This window comes from Onychomys torridus, chromosome 15 (assembly GCF_903995425.1).
Source record: "Onychomys torridus chromosome 15, mOncTor1.1, whole genome shotgun sequence".
Taxonomy (NCBI): Eukaryota; Metazoa; Chordata; class Mammalia; order Rodentia; family Cricetidae; genus Onychomys; species Onychomys torridus.
In genome coordinates, this window is record NC_050457.1 from 71,190,317 (window position 1) to 71,211,817 (window position 21,501).

General features: G+C 41.1%; 1 protein-coding gene across 1 annotated transcript; it reads right to left on the bottom strand.

Annotated features, from left to right (window-relative positions):
• Window positions 1-257: 257 nt before the first annotated feature.
• Window positions 258-15,547, bottom strand: LOC118596395 (zinc finger protein 58-like). The gene is made up of 4 exons (XM_036207269.1): window positions 15,440-15,547; window positions 5,975-6,101; window positions 4,729-4,824; window positions 258-2,953 (listed from the first exon to the last, which is right to left on the bottom strand). Exons 1-4 carry the CDS (start codon window positions 15,443-15,445, stop codon window positions 1,677-1,679), a joined length of 1,506 nt encoding a protein of 501 aa, XP_036063162.1. The 5' UTR covers window positions 15,446-15,547; the 3' UTR covers window positions 258-1,676.
• Between the last annotated feature and the right edge of the window lie 5,954 nt (window positions 15,548-21,501).

Sequence of the window (21,501 nt, forward strand, 5' to 3'; positions counted from 1 at the left end):
CCACCACAATTAAATGTTGTCCTTTCTAAAATTACCGTGATCATGGTGTCTCTGCACAGCAATAGAAACCCTAACTAACACATCCTGTATTTGAGCAATCCCCTTTTATTCTCAAGTTCTCTTAGTGTAGTGCCAAAGTTCATATTACAATTGCATAGTTCAGCTGATATGAATGACTACTACCAGTGTATGCACTGTTATCCTGCAGAGGTTCTACAATAAAAATCTTTAATAGAATTGGATATAAAATACAAGAGTCAAAAAGGGTGTAACTTTATTTCTATAAAACACATGATATGAAAGTAATTGATAGGTGGATGAATAATGATATAACATAAAAAGATAATATGTTACAAATTACCTGGAGCACATTAACATTGGGAACAGACTATCCCACTAATCCTCAGTAGTGTGTAAGTAAAATGTTACTTAGATTCCTTATGTTCTAGTTTGTTTCTCTGTTACTTTGATATACCACCCCATGACCAAAAAGCAACTTGGGTAAGAAAGGGTCTCATTTTACACATTACAGTCCATCACTGAAGAAATCCAAGGCAGGAACTGAAGGTAGGAGCCTGAGCAAAGATCATGGAAGAATGCTACTTACTGGCTTACTCCCATCTCATTTTCAGTTATCTTTCTTACACAGCCCAGGCCCATATAGCCTCGGGATGGTTTTGTCTGCAGTGGACTGGGGTCTCCTATATCAGCTGTACTCAAGAAAATGTAACAGTCATGTTCACAGGCCAATCTGACAGAGACAATTCTTTAATTGAGGTTCCCTCTTCCTAAATGTGTTAAGTGGACAGCCAAGATTACCCATCATACCTCACGAAGGTAGATATTATTTTAATGTCTGTAGCAGAATGTAATTCTATACACAACATTAACAATGCATTAAGAAACACTTATTTTTATTTACAAAAGTCACTAAACTTCATATTACAATAATGTATTGTATGATCTCTGGGAAAAAACAAACAGACTCTCAAGCCACAGGATTCAGTCATATTCTTCTGATAAAAGTATCTAGCAGTTGTGATCTTAACATTTTTTCAAAATTGAGCCTATGATATAATTTGAATTTATAACATATTGATATCCTCACAGATTTGAGTTATCTGCATGACCCCAAAGTCTGTAATAAGTTTTTCTATCACAACAAAAATTCCCCTAGAAATTATAAGCAATATTTCATGCTTTGTTAAATTCTATACATACAATTCATGAAGTTTGTCTATGATCATTCCCTTTTATCTCTTAAGGTCTACACAATGACTAAAGTCTTGCAATACTGTTTACATAGTGCTTTTTAACTAGTAGCTTTTCTCAGTTTTATATATTTTACTGTTCCTTCCCAAGTCATTTTGCATGTATAAAGTTTGATTATAATTCACTCATGGTTAATGAGGATTTCCCACATTACTTGCATTTATAGGGATTCTCTAAAATGTGAATTTTTGATGGTGCATAAGTATAGACTGCTCAACACAGTCATCTTCTTCACCACTACGAGATTTTTCTGGTATGAAAGAAATGTTGGGTATTGAATAAGGGTTGAACTGTTATTAGAGGTCTTCCCTTATTCCTTTCATTTCTAAAATTTCTCTCTCCTGTGAATTCTTTATTGTTGAAGGATCAATAAACAATGATTGAAGGCTTTGACAGTGTTTGCACTAATCTGCATTTTCTCTGATATGAGTTCTGTAGTGCCGAGTAAAGCCTGAACAATTTTTAAAGGCTTTGCCACATTGTTCACATTTGTAGGGCTTCTCTCCAGTATGAAGTCTCCAATGATGTTTAAGGTTTGAAGAAGAGTTAAAGGCCTTGCCACATACTTCACATTTGTAGGGTTTCTCTCCAGTGTGAATTCTTTGATGTTGAGCAAGGCTTGAAGTATAATTGAAGGCTTTGCCACAGTCTTTACATTTGTAGGGTTTTTCTCCAGTATGAATTCTTTGGTGTTGAATTAGATTATAACAATTATTAAAGGCTTTCTCACATTCTTTGCATTTGTAGGGTTTTTCTCCACTATGTATTCGCTGGTGTTTCATGTAAGTTGAGCAAATGCTAAAGGCTTTTCCACACTCATCACATTTATATGGTTTCTCTCCAGTATGAATTCTCTGATGGTAAATAAGGTTTACAGAACAGTAAAAGGCCTTGCCACATTCCTTGCATTTATAGGGTTTCATCCCACTGTGGATTCGCCGATGCTTATACAGATAAGAAGAACAGCTAAATGCCTGGTCACAGTCATCACATTTATAGAGTTTCTCACCTCTGTGTATTTGTTGGTGTTGGTGAAGGCTGGAAGAACAGTTAAAGGCTTTACCACACTCTTTACATTTGTAGGGTTTCTCTCCAGTATGGGTCCTCTGGTGTTTAGAAAGAATGCAGCGAACATTAAAGGCCATGCCACATTCTTCACATTTGTAAGGTTTCTCTCCAGTATGAATTCTCTGGTGTTTAGAGAGTGTTGAGTGAACATTAAAAGTCTTTCCACATTCATCACATTTGTATGGTTTCTCTCCAGTATGAATTATCTGATGTTTAGAGAGTGTTGTGCGAACACTGAAGGCCTTGCCACATTCTTCACATTTGTAGGGTTTCTCTCCCGTATGAACTCTTCGGTGAACAACAAGGCCTGAACAATTAGTAAAAGGTTTACCACATTCTTCACATCTGTAGCGTTTCTCTCCAGTATGGATTCTTTGATGCTTACCCAGATACGAAGAACAACTAAAAGCTTTGCCACATACTTCACATTTGTAGGGTTTCTCTCCTGTATGAATTCTTTGGTGCTGTTTAAGGCTGGAAGAATAGTTAAAAGATTTACCACATTCTTCACATGTATAAGGTCTCTCTCCAGTATGAATTCTCTGGTGTTGAATAAGGACTGAATTTCTATCAAAGGCCTTCCCACATTCTTTACATTTATGGGGTTTTGATCCTATTGAAAAGGGGTTGAAATATCAGTAAAAGCATACCACCATATTTTATAATTATACTGCTCAATTTGTAATATGAATACTTTAAAGTTTTGACTATATTTTGACAATATAAGTATCACATAAGTGGGAAATTATAGACCTTTGTACATCTATATTCCCAGTAGCATCATTTAGAAAATATTGGTGTAAACAACCTAATCTACCACTGAACTGAGAATATAAAGACAATGTGGAACAAACCAGTAATGGAAAACTACCTCAAATAGCCAAACTTGAAATAACACCTAAATAAAGAATTCTGAAAGGGCATTTTACTAAAGGAAATAAGCACATTATATAAAGACTATAGTTTTGGTCTTACTTGAAAAGTCAGGTTGGAACAGGTGTCAAACAGGAAGATAATGGTGATTGTCATAGATTAGTTAGGGGAAGAAATATAATGTTTTTTGTGCATACAGTTTCAGTTTTCAAACCTATAGAATATTGTAAAGATGTGCTGCATAACACTTTTAAACAAAATACATGAAATACTTAAGAGAGTCTCATTCTACCAACAATAATATAAATACTTTAAAAACTCAAATTATGAAAAACTTTCTAGTTTACTTAGAAGTGGCAAAAGTTCAGCTTAGGGAAACATGTATGTCAATAAATATTAAAGTTGCGCAATTTCTGGGAACATAGGTGTCCTAATATTTTACATTGTCCTAAAGAGTACAGTTACTAATCGTGTCATCTAGAAAAAGTATCCTGGGTTCAACCAAGCATATTATCAGATAATGTAAAGGAATCTAGAATAAAGAAATCAAACGCACAAAATAGAGTTGCAAAATAAGAAAAAAAAAAAGAATGAGTTTGGGACCCATAAAAATTTGTAAGGGTATCAAAGACCTACTAAAAAAAACTTATCTAAATGTGTAGTTTTCAGCTATGACTACATACTTACATAAGCATGGTATTTTAAATTTCTGTCATTTTTAGTGTATGGTGAAAAGAATATAAAAACAAACCCAGCCATCATAAAAATACATTATTGGACCAACAAGATGGCTTAGAAGGTAAAGAGCATTGATCCCAAGGCTGAACACCTCTGCTCCATCCCCACAACACACATGGTAGAAGGAAAAGAAATCAACTCTGGTATTTTATCAGCTGATCTCAAAAATGAGCATGTCATGTGCACACACATGCACACACATGAGAGTTCAGATGAAACTAGTTTGGCTAATGAACATGTGCATGAAATTAGAGATGCTTCCCTATCTGTGGTGTTACTGTGTTACTAAGGCTTTTAGAAATGTTAAGACCTTTTCTGATTTATAGAAAGCAAAGCAAAGTCTGTAATAACCTAGCCCCTCTCAGGCAATAACAAAGGACTGGGGCTGGGAAGATGGCTCAGTGGTTAGCATGCCTGCCACACAGGTATGAAGACTGGACACCCAGAATCTTTGTAAATGTGGGGTGGGCATGGTGTCCAGCTTGTCATTCCAGGCTTGGAAAATGAAGACTGGGAAATTCCTAGAGCAAACTGTCTAGACTAGCTCTGAGTTTGACACAGAGCCTGACTCAATGAATAAGAACAAGAGCCATTAAAGGAGAGTCTTAATATCAACTTTTTCCTGAATATATATATTATATTCCTGGATATTATGGTAAACATCCTGCAGGACATGCTGTTGACTGTAAGAGATTTCCACGAAAACATAACTTCTCCATACAAACTTTACCAACTGACTTGTCATTTATGGGCTCTGCTGTGTTCATTCCTACACACCTGGATGACTGGCAGCTGGTGCTTTTCTCTTCACAATCAAAGGCTCTGTATTTTGCTCCAGAAATGTGACCAGATATGGCTTAGACAAAACAAGACCTGTTTAGAAAAAGGAACAAGATGCTTGGCTGTAACATGAATCTTAAAAGGTCTTATTAATAAAAATAAACCCAAGCCAGGTATTGGGGTGAACGCTGAAAGATCAGAGAAACAGAACAAGCCACAGCTAACCTCACCTTGCCAATCCCTCAGCTGATCTTGTTTCCTCAGACTGGAAGCCTCTGTGTCCTCATCAGAATGGATCTCAGCTGAACTGCTGCTCAAAAGCCTAAAAGCTTAACCAGGATCTAGTTCCTGGTGCTCACGCCTTATATACCTTTCTGCTTCCTGCCATCACTTCCTAGGATTAAAGGCATGTGTCACCATGCCTGGCTGTTTCCAGTGTGGCTTTGAACTCACAGAGATCCAGATGTATCTCTGCCTCCCAGATGACAGGATTAAAGGTGTGTATGCCACCATTTTCTGGCCTCTATGTCTATCTAGTGACTGTTCTGTTCTCTGACCCCAGATAAGTTTATTAGGTTGCACAATATATTGGGGAACACAATATCACCACACTTGGCTTTTTTCTCCTGTAAATTAACCTATGAACCCCAGTTCTGTGCTTATAAGGAAAGAGATGGCAAATGATTGTGGAAAATTCTGTGTTTAAACATTCCGTGAAAGACAGGGTGCTTAGGAATAATTTACAGCCTACAGATCCCAAACCTCATTACAAAGAACAGTATTACAGTTGAGGGTGGGACATTTTCTTTAACACACATGCTCCATGCCTCACACCACTGAGCTTCTAACATTGCCACTATAGGATGCACAATTTGAAAACAAATCTGTTAAAAACACAAAAGGAAAAAAAGAAAATGTTTCTTAGCTGTATTGACAATTCCCCTAATTTTTCCTTTAAAAATGGGCATAGGAAGCTAATCAATCAGCTGTGATGGTGGTAGCACATGACTTTAATCCCAGTTCTTGGGAGGCAGGGGCCACCCTCATCTACAGAGCAATTTCCACGTCAGGACTACACAGAGAAACCCTGTCTCAAGAAACCAAAAGAAAAAAAAGTATAAAAACAAAAGAAAAAAACAAACAACAATCAATCAAAAGCACAAGCTCCCATTAGATATTCTACAAATGGAGGAAGTTATATGTTGATGATGAGTAAATAATTCACTGTGGACATGATCCTCACCCAGGAACACAAGGTTGCTGTAATTCTCCAGCATCACTTCCTTGTAAAGATTCCACTGAGCAGGCTCCAGGCATTCACACTCCTCTGCAGAGAAACTAATGGCCACGTCTGTGAATGACAGAAGTTCCTGAAGTAAAAATAAGTGAACATCATAGATTAATTAAATAGGACAATTACACCAAAGTCAACAAGCTTGCAGTCCCAAGTCTAAATTTTCCAAAGGTAAAAGGAGAGTTAGAAATGCTTCTGACATTGACATGTAATATTAATTGGAGTCTTCAAAATGAAGCTATATTATCTCCTGAATTATCTCTACTTAAAAGAAAAGAGAATGACTAAGCTCATAAACTTACATGAATATAACTCTGTGAAATATAAAATGTAAAATGTAGTCATCCACAAATAGATGCATCTAGCATGGTATGCTTACATTATATGCCACACATTCCATATGTTCTCGCTTAGGGTATACTCTCTGGAAACTAAACCGCCCTGAAGATGGAGACCTTGCTGTGCTCTGGACTGAGGTTTCAGAGTCTGCACTACCTTCACTGGTGAAGCTAGGAAAGTGCACCACAGAGGAGGAGGAGAAGAAGGAGGAGGAGGAGGAGGAGGAGGAGGAGGAGGAGGAGCCAAGGGCAGAATAAAGAATTCACAAGTTAAAATGGAATTGCAAGAATTTTACACATTTACGAATTTTGAAACAGCAAAAAAAGCATTTTGAATATTTTATATACACTAAATGTAATTCTAATTTTTTTAATTTTTTTTATTACATTTGTGTGTAGTGGAGAGCCATCCCAGCATTGGCCGGGAAGTTCAAACCCCCATTGAGGCTTCGGTAATGGTCGCACCCACAAGGCAGGGTGGAGAAGGAAACGGAAGACAGAGGATCGGAAGGAGAGGCGCGCTTGGTTCCCGGACCCTGGACGCTGGAGGGAGACCGAGCAGAGTTCTCCAGAGAACACCGCCCGACTGCACTATACCTTTGCCAGACCCTGCAACCTACCCCTTCATTGTAAGTTAGCCCACAAAATAAACCTCCCTTTTAACTACGTGGAGTGGCCTAAATAATTTCACCAATATCTGGCGCCCAACGTGGGGCTCGAACCCACGACCCTGGGTTTAAGAGTCCCATGCTCTACTGACTGAGCTAGCCGGGCTCATTATTGAGGAGGCTGAGGGAGGGAGCCACCTAGGCCTTCGGGATTTGCCCCACCTTGGGCACCAGATATTGGTGAAATTATTTAGGCCACTCCACATAGTTAAAAGGGAGGTTTATTTTGTGGGCTAACTTACAAATGAAGGGATAGGTTGCAGGGTCTGGCAAAGGTATAGTGCAGTCTGGCGGTGTTCTCTGGAGAACTCTGCTCAGTCTCCCTCCAGCATCCAGGGCCGGGAACCAAGCGCGCCTCTCCTTCCGACCCTCCAGATCCTCCGTCTTCCGTTTCCTTCTCCACCCTGCCTTGTGGGCGTGACCATTACCGAAGCCTCAATGGGGGTTTGAACTTCCCGGCCAATGCTGGGATGGCTCTCCACTACATTTGTGTTTTAATATTACACATTAGCCATGGGTTCCCCTGTCCTCCCCCCTCCTGTCCCTGCTCCCAACTTCCCCTCTTTCCCTCCCCTCCATTCCCATCTCCTCCAGGGCCAAGACTCCTTTGGGGATTCATTTAACCTGGTAGACTCAGTACAGGCAGGTCCAGTCCCCTCCTTTCAGGCTGAGCAAAGTGTCCCTGTGTAAGCCCAAGGTTCCAAACAGCCAGCTCATGCACTAAGGACAGGTCCCAGTCCCACTGCCTGGGTGCCTCCCAAACAGTTCAAGCTATTCAATTGTCTCACTTATCCAGAGGGCCTGATCCAGCTGGGGGCTCCACGGCCTTTGGTTCATAATACATGGGCTTCCATTTGTTTGGTTATTTGTCCCTGTGCCTCTCCAATCTTGGTCTCAACAATTCACACTCTTATAGTCCCTCCTGTAGCTCCTGGAGCTTCACCTGGGGCCTGGCTAGGATCTCTGCATCCACTTCCTTCAGTTATTGGATGAGAGTTCCAGCAGGACCATTAGGATGTTTGGCCATCTGATCACCAGACTAGGTCAGATCAGGCTTTCTCTCGACCATTGCCAGCAGTCTACAGAGGATGTATCATTGTAGATTTCTGGGGACCTCTCCAGCATTCTGGAGGTGAGTGCCTGGGGTTATAGTCAGAGAGGCAACCACCCCTGGATCCCACCCCTGGGCACCAGCCATCACGGGAGGACCTGCCCAACTTGGCCCAAGTTTCTGGCCATTCGGCGGGCCCTTGGGGAAGGCTCCCCTTTTCCAAGACTGCAGGCAGACCCTGCAGTCTCCACACCCTGCCCCCACACCCATTTGCCAGAGACCTCAGCCACTTCCTGACACTCAGAGACCAGCATCCAGCATTCCATCCTGACCCGGAACTCCCATCTGGACAAGAGGAGCTCCCATCTGGACAAGATAAGGAGACACCAGGAACTTCCTGAGACTCAGAGTCCAGCCCCCCAGCTCCCATCCGGCCAGCACTCTCATCTGGACCAGAGCTCCCATCCCGCCCAGAGCTTCCATCTGGACCAGAGAGAGGCTCCCTAAATCTGTCAGCTCTCTCTGGCCCAAGTACACTGATAAGACCAAGAACGAATCCACAAGGAGATGGGCAGACGTCAAGGCAGAAGTACATACAACAAAATAAAGAGCAATACAGCATCACCAGAACCTAGCCCTTCTCCAACAGCTAGACCTGAACATCACAGAATGGAAGAAGTAGAAGAAAACAAACTTAGAAGTAACATCATGAAGAGGCTAGAGCCTACTATAGAAGAAATCAAAAATAAAATGGAGGAACAGACAAACAAGAAATGGGAAGAAAGCTATAAAAAAAAAAAAAAAAAAAAAAAAAAAAAAAAAAAACTAGAGGAAAGGACAAATAAAGCAGAAGAAAACAAAAAGTCCCTGAAAGAAAATCATGAAAAAGCAATGAAACAGATGAGGGAAACAGTCCAAGACCTGAAAAGGGAAATAGAAAAAATGAAGAAGACACTAGCAGAAGGAATGCTGGAAATAGAAAATCTGAGTAAACAAACAGGAACTTCAGATGCAAGTATAACCTACAGAATGTAAAAGATGGAAGAGAGGATCTCTGGTGTTGAAGATACATTAGAAGAAATAGATTCATCAGTCAAAGAAAACACTAAAGCCAACAAAGTCATGACCCTAAATGTCCAAGATATTTGGGACACCATGAAAAGGCCAAACCTACAAACAATAGGGATAGAGGAAGGAAAAGAATACCAACTCAAAGGCACAGAAAATATATTTAACAAGATCATAGAAGAAAACTTTCCCAACTTAAAGAAGGAAATGCCAATGAAGATACAAGAAGCCTATAGAACACCAAACACACTAGACCTCCCAAAAAAAGTCCCCTCGCCACATAATAATTAAACAACTAAATGCACAGAATAAAGAAAGAATATTAAGGGCAGCAAAGGAAAAAGGCCAAGTGACTTATAAAGGCAAACCCATCAGAATAACACCCGATTTCTCAATGGAGATTTTGAAAGCCAGAAGGACCTGGACAGATATAATGCAGACACTAAGAGACCATGGATGCCAGCCTAGACTAATATGCCCAGCAAAACTTTCAATCATCATAGATGGAGTGAACAAGACCTTCCAAGACAAAACCAAATTTAAACAATACAATCCACAAACCCAGCCCTACAGAAAGCACTAGAAGGAAAATTCCAACCTAATGAAGGCAGATACACCCATAAGAACACAGGCAATAGATAACACCACAGCAGTAAACCCCAAAGAAGAGAAGTACACACACACTACCACCAAAAAATAAAAATAACAGGAACGAACAATCACTGGTCATTAATATCCCTTAATATCAATGGACTTAATACACCTATAAAAAGACACAGACTAACAGAATGGATACGAAAACAGGACCCATCTTTCTGCTGCATACAAGAAACACACCTCAAATTCAAAGATAGACACCTCCTAAGAATAAAAGGCTGGGAAAAGACTTTCCAATCAAATCGTCTTAAGAAGCAAGCTGGTGTAGCCATCCTAATATCCACCAAAATGGACTTCAAACTAAAATCAATCAAAAGAGATGATGAAGGACATTACATACTCATTGCAAGAAAGATCCACCAAGATGAAGTCTCAATTCTGAACATTTATGCCCCAAACACAAGGGCACCCACATATGTAAAAGAAACACTACTAAAGCTTAAATCACATATAAAACCCGACACATTAATACTGGGAGACTTCAACACCCCACTTTCACCTCTGGACAGATCTGACAAATTGAAACTTAACAGAGAAATAATAGTCTTAACTGATGTTATGGCTCAAATGGACTTAATCGATATCTACATAACATTCCACCGAACAAAAAAGAATATACCTTCTTCTCAGCACCCCATGGAACCTTCTCTAAAATTGACCACATACTTGGCCACAAGGCAAATCTCAACAAATAATTCTAATTTTTTTCTCTTCTCCTTCAGGTATTTGTGCATCTGCTGTGCTCCAAAAGCAGATTTTGAACTCATGACCCAACTGCACTGTTCTTCAAAGGTCTAATGTTATCAACACATGACACAACCTTTTATTTTTTTCTTTTATTTGTAAATTTTCTATATTTCAGTTCTTCTGTTTTTCTTAGTGTATAATGTTCAAAATGATCTATGAGGGCAGTAATATTCTTACTGTTTATGTTAACTTATAAAAATGAGATTTACATATTAATGATTACATACTATTAGATATATACTTTGTTAGATAATACTAGATATATCCTTTCATGGTCTTTAAATAATTCTAAATGTTATTCAAAAAATTTCTTTTATATTTAAAATGTTCAAAAGCCTGTCTTCCAGGCTTCTGAAATACACACTCCAAGACCGTACACTGTCACAATTCTGTGCAATAGTATCCTAAGCATCTTGCTCCTGCCTAACTGCATTGTGCACCCACTGATCAATACTTCCCAAGCATCTCTTCCCCATGTTACTAGACCATTGGAAACACCCATATATCTTCAACTTCAGTGACATCAAATTCTTTGGAGTCTGTCTATGGCTGAGATCATGTACTCCTTGTCTTTCCATGTCTGAGATAATAATCCTATCTATATTATCACAGACAAGATTCTGTTCCTTGTGCCTGAATAGGACTTCACTGGACATATGTGTGTGTACTATGAACATATGTAGAGCCTCTACCTTCCTTTCTCTGCACCTTGTCAAAAGACTTTCTGATGGGAACAATGAAATACAAAGTCACAAGGGTTCCCTCAGCTGTCTGCAGCCTAGTCTCAGAATTTACTCTCATGTGAAATGTGCAAAGCAAAGCTGTTAGGTGTTAGGTGATCAGATGGCCAAACACCCTAACGGTCGTGCTAGAACTCTCATCCAATAACTGATGGAAGTGGATGCAGAGATCCTCAGCCAGGCCCCTGGTGGAGTTCCAGGAGTCCAATTGTCGAGAAAGAGGAAGGACTGTAAGAGTGTGAATTGTTGAGACCAAGATTGGAAAAGCACAGGGACAAATAGCCAATTGAATGGAAGCACATGAATTATGAACCAAAGGCTGTGGAGCCCCAGCTGGATCAGGCCCTCTGGATAAGTGAGACAATTGAATAGCTTGAACTGTTTGGGAGACATCCAGGCTGTGGGACCAGGACCTGTCCTTAGTGCATGAGCTGGCTGTTTTGAACCTGGGACTTACACAGGGACGCTTTGCTCAGTCTGGAAGGAGGGGACTGGACCTGCCTGTACTGAATCCACCAGGTTTAAATGATTCCCCAGGGGAGTCTTGGTTCTGAAGGACATGGGAATGGAGGGGAGGGGCTGGAGGGAAAGGTGGGTTGGGGCAGGGGTGGTGGGGGAGAACAGGGGAACCCACGTCTGATGTGTAAAATTAAAACACAAATACAATAAACTAAAAAAAAAGAAAAAAGAAGATGGCTGGAAAATAAGCAAGAACATCAGCAAACCGATTGTGAAATGCAGTCGGAAAAGAAAAGCAATGGGGCTTACAATGACACACTGAATGGCCAAATGTGTACAAGGGACCAATCCCAGATGGGAGCCTGTGAATGGGAGCCTGAGCAAACATGAAGGCCTTCCTCAAGCAAGAGGACTGTGAAGGCAGACAATAAATAAATAGATAGATAGATAGATAGATAGATAGATAGATATTTAGATAGATAGATAATAAAAATTTTTAAAAACTGAAGAGGGGATAAAGGACTCCAGAAACACTACAAATGGGAAAAAGGAAGAGGAAGCCAGGAAGGGGAAATAAGCCAGTAGTCCTACGACATGGGATGCAGAGGCAGTAAGAAGAGCTTCACAGGTAGCCTGGGCTGTACAAGATCCTCTCTCTAAAAATACAATAAAACAAAACAAAATCAGAATCAGAAACAAAAGAGGACAGTTTTAAAAAGATGTTTCAAACCACAATATTTGAAGAAAGGAACAGACAACAGGTGAGACAGACAACTAGTGAGCTTTTGTCAAGTTGACGCCATTTAGTAAGAAGAAACAGAGAGAGAAGATACCACCACCAGACTGGCCCCTGGGCGGGTCTGCAGGGCATTTGCTTCATTAATGATTTAGGTGGGAGGGCCAAACTCATTGTTGAATGACCAATACTGGGCATACAGTCCTGGTGGCATTAGTTGCTTTTATCCTGGAAATTTAGGGTTGTTTCAACATACATGAGTCAATAAATGTAATAAATCATATAAATGAACTTGAAGACACAAATCACATGATCATCTCAATAGATGGAGAGGGAACCCTTGGACAAAATCCAACATGCTTTCATGATTGAAAAAAAGTCTCCAGATGTGAGGCTGCAACATGGAGTAACCACAGAACCAGGAAAGGGAAAAGGGATCAGGAAGGGATGGGGCATGAGACAGGTGCCTGAAGCGGGAAAGGGAAGAACTGCAGGCAGCTTCAACTGGGGAGAGAGGGAGGTCAATACAGATGCAGAAGGGGGAGGATGAGAACAAATAACACCAAGGTTATTTGATAAAACCTCATAAAAATCATACTATTTTATACTTACCAAAAATTATACACTATACATTATATGCATACATAGGCACAGAAACACAAGTATTCTCAGCCCCTGAGCTAACTGTCCAGGGCACATGATGTTTCATTTTTTTAAGTTATTTATTTTCATTTTCTCCTGCATGAGTGTTTGCCAGCTTGAATGTTGGTGCACAACTTGGTGCTGCTGGAGGTTCCCCTGGAACTGCAAGTATAGACAGCTGTGAGCCACCATGCTGGTGCTGGGGACCAAACAATTCCTCTGCTAGAGGAACAAGTGCTCCTATTTTAAAAAAGAATTTTTTGACAGTCTCGTGTTGCATACCTGGCCTTGAATTTGCTACAAAGCAGCAAGTGACCCTGAACAAGTGACAGTGACATCTTGCTTCCACCTCCCAAGTGCAGAGATGGCAGAATATGGCATGGAATACAGGTGCTTTTTCCTTTCAATCACAGGTCTGTTTGATATATGTTAAATGTTGGGGGGGGGTGATGATGATGATGATGATGGTGTGTGTGTGTGTGTGTGTGTGTGTGTGTGTGTGTGTGTGTGTGTGTGATGTGGGTATGTTGTGTGGATGTGTGTGTGTGATGTGGGTGTGTGTAATGTGGGTGTGTGTGAAGTGTGGGGTGTGTGTGTGTTAAATGTATATGTGTGTGACCTATAATACAAATGAGCATATTGCTGTATCACCACTACTTTGTAAGAAACAAGATTTGAGATACAAGAAAACCTACTTTTCACACCTTAAACATTTTAAAATGGCATATTATTAGTCTCCTGCAGATTAGTAACAATAGCTAGGAAGTGTCCTCATACTTTTAATTAGTTAGAAAATATTAGTATTTATGACAATATGGTCTAAAACTCGTGCTTCTTCGGAGTAGACATTAATGCTGTAAGTCAGTCTCCAGCACACAAATACTCAATTTGACTGAAGTGTGGCAAAGTAGCCTTTTTTTTTTTTCTTTTCTTTCTTTTTTTTTTTTTTTTTTTTTTTAGACAAGGTTTCTCTGTATAGCCTTGGATGTCCTGGAACTCACAGAGATTACCCTGCCTCTGCCTCACCAGAGCTGGGATTAAAGAGATGTGCCTCCACACCTGTCCAAGTGTGGCAAAATATAAAGCAGCACAAAAACTAGGATGAAGCCCGGCAGTGGTGGTGCACACCTTTAATCCCAGCACTGGGGGGGGGGGGGGGGGAGGGCTGAGGCAGGGGGATCTCTGTGAGTTCCAGGACAACCAGGCTGTTACACAGTGAAACAACAACAAAAATAGACAGGGTGAGATGCCCACTGTAGACAAATCACAGGACCCTGAGTGAACCACAGATCAATTTCATCTTTTAGTCTTTCTGACCCTGTATGAATACCTGGACACCCTACTCCCCAAGAATAACTGTACGCAGAACTCTGTTGTTGGTTTCAGAGTTTCTAGACACTGCAAGGACAGAAGAAAAGTTTGTTATTAGAGAGCAATGTAGACAGCCTGTCGGGTGTACAAGACTATTTCTCCTCCCCAGAGACATTCAAGCCCACTCCGTTAACAACCCTCACACCAACTAAAAGGAGTCTAAAGTTCTGACATGGCAGTCTCTGGTGCAATTGGATGTGGTAATGTTTTCTAGTATTTTTCACTCTGCAATGTAGGGTCGTTGGAACGTGCAAAGCCTAGAATGTCCCCTTTATGGCCTCATATGTGTGTGAGTGTGAGGATTCAGGTCAAGGCGGGTATACATAAGAGATCTCTATCCAAAGTGAGCCATCCTAAAATATAGCAATTTATTCCAAAGATAATGAGACTAACATCCCATACACCAAACTCTCCCGCAGAACTGTCTGTCCTGGAAACTACCAGCTTTATGAACTTCTGTCAACTCAAAGGAAGATTCCCCGGGCGGCTGTAGAGTATAAGGAGGGACCAGAAAACCCCACTTGCTCTAGCTGTCCCGAGAAATCTGACAACAGCAATGCCAGAGGTAATAACAGCATGCTTCCCCAGCCAAGCTGGAATGTGAGCTCCCACCACCACCTCGCACAAGCAGTCGACCAAGCCTTCCTCCTACTCGGCTCTGGCACTAGGAGGCCAGCTCTCTCGTCCCGAAGCACAAGATTGAAGTACTCAGGCAGCCTCCTCCGGGTCCTAACGGAGCATTCACTCCCGGCACCATGCCCACGCCCTCTCCCCAGCCCTCCCCAGCACTTGGGCCAAGTCTGTGTCAGCGGGACTCTTCCAAGTCAGCTTCTCCCCGCCTCCCACCCACCCCACCTCGGCTCGCTGCAGCCGGACCTGCCCACCCCGCACCCACCGGCCCTCGGGCCCGCAAGGCTGCGCTGCACCCTTGACCAACCTCCATGTCGAACGCCGAGCACAAGCCACACTCTCCCAACTTTGAGAAAGATGCAGAGTTTGGAGAAACAAAAATGCAGAATGAACCCGGAAGCACAGGCAGCAGGCCTGTCTAGTTGACGTCATGATGAGAGACTACATTTCCCACAAGTCTGTGCGAAGGACTGCCCAGCCCCTAAGACACCGAGAGCTACAGGTAACCCACAGACTCTCACTGGAATTAAGCTGTTTAAAAACCCAAGATCTACAAATTTACAAAGAGCGTTGAGGGAGTGTGAGTCCAGCTTTTGACGGCAAAGAATATTAGTCTTACCTCTTGCTCCAATCAATGTGTCGTGATTTAAAAAGCTCAGGTGTACTTAAAAACTATGGCAAGAGGAAAAATTCACATTTACTCAGATTTACTTCAAAATAACGGAGCAAGAAGCTGATTTGCGACACACCACAACTCTTTTCAGGATTGTTTTTGAAACCAAGTTTCCTGGAAATGTTCTGTAATCTGAGCTACTTTGGGTCTTGAGACAGAAAGATCATAAGCCTATGGGGGTTACTTACAGATAAAGCATTTCTATAGAATGTAAGAGGCCTTGGTTTAATACCTAATAACTACTAATAAATCAAAAAACGGTTTTAGAGTGTACACTGGGACTGACAGTTTGGAGCATAGGCCAGGAAACAGGTGTCTCTTATTACACCTACAGATAAGCCCGAGAATCCCTTTGAGACGGTTTCCAGTGGTGGTGAGTCCCTTGCCCACATTTTTTTCCATTAATCTGTGTAAACAATTTAACGTTGTAGGAGCTGTAGCAGAGCTCCATCCACTTCTCTCCGGTCTTTCTCAAACCCAGGCAAGTATTCACCACCCGGTAGTCTCTGAGCTCTCGGCTCCTCTTGAGGAAAATCAGTGTTGAGATCAGTACGGCGTGGAAACCAACCACTGTCTTTTTCCATTCTCGGCATTGCTCCCGTGTGACATTATCTAAACGGTGCTTCCCACCACTTCCCCATCTCAGAACACAGAAACAACGCTTCCTGTAAAACAAAGGTATCAGAAATATATTCCTGAGAATATAAACAAGGCTAGCTGGACACCATGGTGTACCCACAGTTACACAGTTCATCTCAGGTGTGTTTATTCCTATACTGGTAATGTCTGAGACTCAACTATAACCCCACGAGAGGAAAGAGTTCATTTTTATGCCATAGACACCGATTAACAATGAAATTATTTCCCAGATCAGAAGGTGGTTTTGCTTTGTTTTATTACCAAAAGTTTTTTTCAACTTGACACAAGCTAAAGTCATCAGAGTAGGCATCCAGTGAGAAAGTGGATATGTAAGATCAGGCTGTAGGCAAGTCTGTAGAGTATTTTCTCAATACGTAATTAATGTGGGAAGGTCCAGGCCATTGTGACTGGTACCACCCATGGGCTGATGGTCCTGGGTTCTCTAAGAAAGCAGGCTTAGAAAGTCCTGGGGAGCAAACCAGTAAGAAGAACCCCTCCTTGGACTCTGCATCAGCTCCAGCCTCCAAGAATCTACCCTTTGAGTTCCTGCCTTGGCTTCCTCCAATGGACAGTAATCCAGGATATGTAAACCAAATAAACACTTTCGTCCCTATGATTACTTTTCATGGTTGTCAACTTGACTACATCTGGAATTAACTGTAGAGGAGGGCACACCTGGGAGGGATTTTTTTGCTTGAAGTGGATGGGTCTACTTGTAGTCTAGACCTTTGAGGTAGGAATACACACACCTTTGATCTTGATATTGAGGTGGGAAGATACACCTTTAATCTGGGACACACTTTCTGCTAGAAGCCTATATAACAGTGGTTCTCAACCTGTGGGATGCAACCCCCTTAGACAAAAATACAGATATTTACATTATGATTCATAACAGTACCAAAATTATGAAGTAGCAACAAAAATAATTTTATGGTTGGGAGTCTGGGAGTCACCACAACATGAGGATCTGTATTAAAGGGTTGCAACATTAGGAAGGTTGAAAAACACTGCTGTATTGGGACATGGGAGATGGAAGCTTTGGCTCTTCACCTAGTGGCTCTCCCCTTGCCAGCACATTCATTCCTTCACTGGCATTGGAGCCTACTTCTTCAGGATCCCAGCATATACTGAAGACCAGATCAGATGTCCAGCCTTATGAACCAAGCCAACTACTGGATTCTTGGACTTTTCATTCACTGCACATCACTGTGGGATTAGGTGGACTGTGCAGCCTGTAAGTCATTCTAATAAATCCCCTTTCTATGTATAAAGATTCATTCTCTAAGTTCTGTTACTCTAGAAAACCCTAATATATTCCCCAACATGCTTTTGGTCAGGTTTGTTATTAAAAATAGTAATCCTAAATAAGACACAAGTTGGTACCAGGACGGTGGAGTGTTGCTGTGACCATGTAAGACATGTTATTTAGCAATGGGGGAGGGCCCAGATCATTATAGGTGGTGCCATCCCTGAAATGGTAATCCTAGGTTCTATACAAAAGCAAGCTGAGCAATCCATGATGAAAAAGTCGTAAGCAGTACCCCTCCATGGCTTCTGTATCAGCTCCAGCTTCCAGGTTCCTGCTCTACTTGAGTTCCTGTCCTGACTTCCTTTGATGATGAACAGTGATATAGAAATGTAAGCCAAATAAACACTTTCTCCCCTGACTTGCTTTTTGTCATGGTGTTTCATCACAGAATAGTAATCCTAAGACAGGAGTTGGTACCACAGACATGCTAACATGGACAGGAAAACGCTCAAGAGGCCTTAACCCTACAGAAAGAATGACAGGCAACTATGAACTGCTAATAGGAGAAGGAATAGTCTTCCTCAGGAATGAGCACACCAATTGGTTACCCAGCACTAAATTGTCAGCCTTGAAAATATTTACCCTGAACTCCCATCTGGACCAGAGGTGAGTGCCTGGGGTTATAGTCAGAGAGGCACCTGCATCTAGGTCCAACCCCTGGGCACCAGCCATCCCGGGAAGACCTGCCCAAATTGGCCCCCAGTTTCAGGCCATTCAGCGGGCCCTGCTGGAAGGCTCCCCTTTTCCAAGACTGCAGGCAGACCCTGCAATCTCCACACCCTTCCAGCACACCCATCTGCCCAAGACCACAACCGCTTCCTGAGACTCAGAGACGAGCCCCCAGCTCCCATCCGCCCCGGAACTCCCATCTGGACCAGAGTTTCCATCCTGTCCCGGAACTCCCATCTGGACAAGAGGAGCTCCCATCTGGACAAGATAAGGAGACACCAGGAACTTCCTGAGACTCAGAGTCCAGCCCCCAGCTCCTATCCGGCCAGCACTCTCATCTGGACCAGAGCTCCCATCCCGCCCAGAGCTTCCATCTGGACCAGAGAGAGGCTCCCTAAATCTGTCAGCTCTCTCTGGACCAAGTACACTGATAAGACCAAGAACGAATCCACAAGAAGATGGGCAGATGTCAAGGCAGAAGTACATACAACAAAATAAAGAGCAATACAGCATCACCAGAACCTAGCCCTTCTCCAACAGCTAGACCTGAACATCACAGAATGGAAGAAGCAGAAGAATACAACCTTATAAGTAACATCATGAAGAAGCTAGAGCCTTATATAGAAGAAATCAAAAATAAAATGAAGGAACAGACAAACAAGAAATGGGAAGAAAGCTATAAAAAAAAAAAAACTAGAGGAAAGGACAAATAAAGCAGAAGAAAACAAAAAGTCCCTGAAAGAAAATCATGAAAAAACAATGAAACAGACAAGGGAAACAGTACAAGAACTGAAAAGGGAAGTAGAAAAAATGAAGAGGACACTAGCAGAAGGAATGCTGGAAATAGAAAATCTGAGTAAACAAACAGGAACTTCAGATGCAAGTATAACCAACAGAATTCAAAAGATGGAAGAGAGGATCTCTGGTGTTGAAGATACGTCAGAAGAAGTAGATTCATCAGTCAAAGAAAACACTAAAGCCAACGAAGTCATGACCCTAAATGTGCAGGAAATTTGGGACACAATGAAAAGGCCAAACCTGCAAATAATACGGATAGAGGAAGGAAAAGAATACCAACTCAAACGCACAGAAAATATATTTAACAAGATCATAGAAGAAAACTTTCCCAACTTAAAGAAGGAAATGCCTACAAAGACACAAGAAGCCTATAGAACACGAAACAGACTAGACCTCCCAAAAAAAGTCCCCTCGCCACATAATAATTAAACAACTAAATGTACAAAATAAAGAAAGAATATTAAGGGCAGCAAAGGAAAAAGGCCAAGTGACTTATAAAGGCAAACCCATCAGAATAACACCCGATTTCTCAATGGAGACTTTGAAAGCCAGAAGGACCTGGACAGATATAATGCAGACACTAAGAGACCATGGATGCCAGCCAAGACTAATATACCCAGAAAAACTTTCAATCATCATAGATGGAGTGAACAAGACCTTCCAAGATATAACCAGATTTAAACAATACTTATCCACAAACCCAGCCATACAGAAAGCACTAGAAGGAAAATTCCAAACTAAGGAAGGCAGATACACCCATAAGAGCACAGGCAATAGATAACACCACAGTAGTAAACCCCAAAGAAGAGAAGTACACACACACTACCACCAAAAAGAAAAATAATAACAGGAAAGAACAATCACTGGTCATTAATATCCCTTAATATCAATGGACTTAATACACGTATAAAAAGACACAGACTAATAGAATGGATACAAAAACAGGACCCATCTTTCTGCTGCATGCAAGAAACACACCTCAAATTCAAAGATAGACACCTCCTAAGAATAAAAGGCTGGGAAAAGACTTTCCAATCAAATCTTCTTAAGAAGCAAGCTGGTGTAGCCATCCTAATATCCAGCAAAATAGACTTCAAACTAAAATCAATCAAAAGAGATGATGAAGGATATTACATACTCATTGCAGGAAAGATCCACCAAGATGAAGTCTCAATTCTGAACATTTATGCCCCAAACACAAGGGCACCCACATATGTAAAAGAAACACTACTAAAGCTTAAATCACATATAAAACCCCACACATTAATAGTGGGAGACTTCAACACCCCACTTTCATCTCTGGACAGATCTGACAAATTGAAACTTAACAGAGAAATAATGGACTTAACTGATGTTATGACTCAAATGGACTTAACAGAAATCTACAGAACCTTCCACCTGAACAAAAAAGAATATACCTTCTTCTCAGCACCCCATGGAACCTTCTCTAAAATTAACCACATACTTGGCCACAAAGCAAATCTCAACAGATACAAAACAATTGGAATAACCTCCTGTGTTCTATCAGACCACCATGGTTTAAAGTTAGATTTCAACAACAACAAACAAACAAAAAAAAAAAAAAAAAAAAAAACTACAGAAAACCTACAATCTCATGGAAACTGAATAATGCTCAACTGAATCACCAATGGGTTAAGGAAGAAATAAAGAAAGAAATTAAAGACTTCCTAGAGATCAATGAAAATGAATACACCACATACCCAAACTTATGGGACATTATGAAAGCAGTGCTAAGAGGGAAATTCATAGCACTAAATGCCCACAAAAAGAAGTTGGAGAAATCTCACACTAGTGACTTAACAGCATATCCGAAAGCTCTAGAACAAGAAGAAGCAAAGTCTCTGAGGAGGAACAGATGCCATGAAATTATCAAATTGAGAGCTGAAATCAACGAAATAGAAATAAAGAGAACAATACAAAGGATTAATGAAACAAAGAGTTGGTTCTTTGAGAAGATCAACAAAATAGACAAGCCATTATCCAAACTAACCAAAAGACAGAGAGAGAGAACATCCAAATTAACAAGATTAGAAATGAAAAGGAGGACATAACAACAGACAATGAGGAAATCCAGAGAATCAACAGGTCATACTTCAAAAACCTCTACTCCACAAAACTAGAAAATCTAAAAGAAATGGATAATTTTCTGGATAGGTACCACATACCTAAATTAAATCAGGACCAGATAAACCACTTAAATAGTCCAATAACCACTAAGGAAATAGAATTAGTCATTAAATGTCTCCCAACCAGAAAAAGC

Coding starts and splice junctions, on each gene's coding strand:
- LOC118596395 (XM_036207269.1), bottom strand. Junction 4,825..5,974: donor CAGCAACCTTGTGTTCCTGG/GTGAGGATCATG, acceptor TTTTCTAAACAG/GTCTTGTTTTGTCTAAGCCA. Junction 2,954..4,728: donor ACCAGCTGCCAGTCATCCAG/GTGTGTAGGAAT, acceptor CCTTTTCAATAG/GATCAAAACCCCATAAATGT.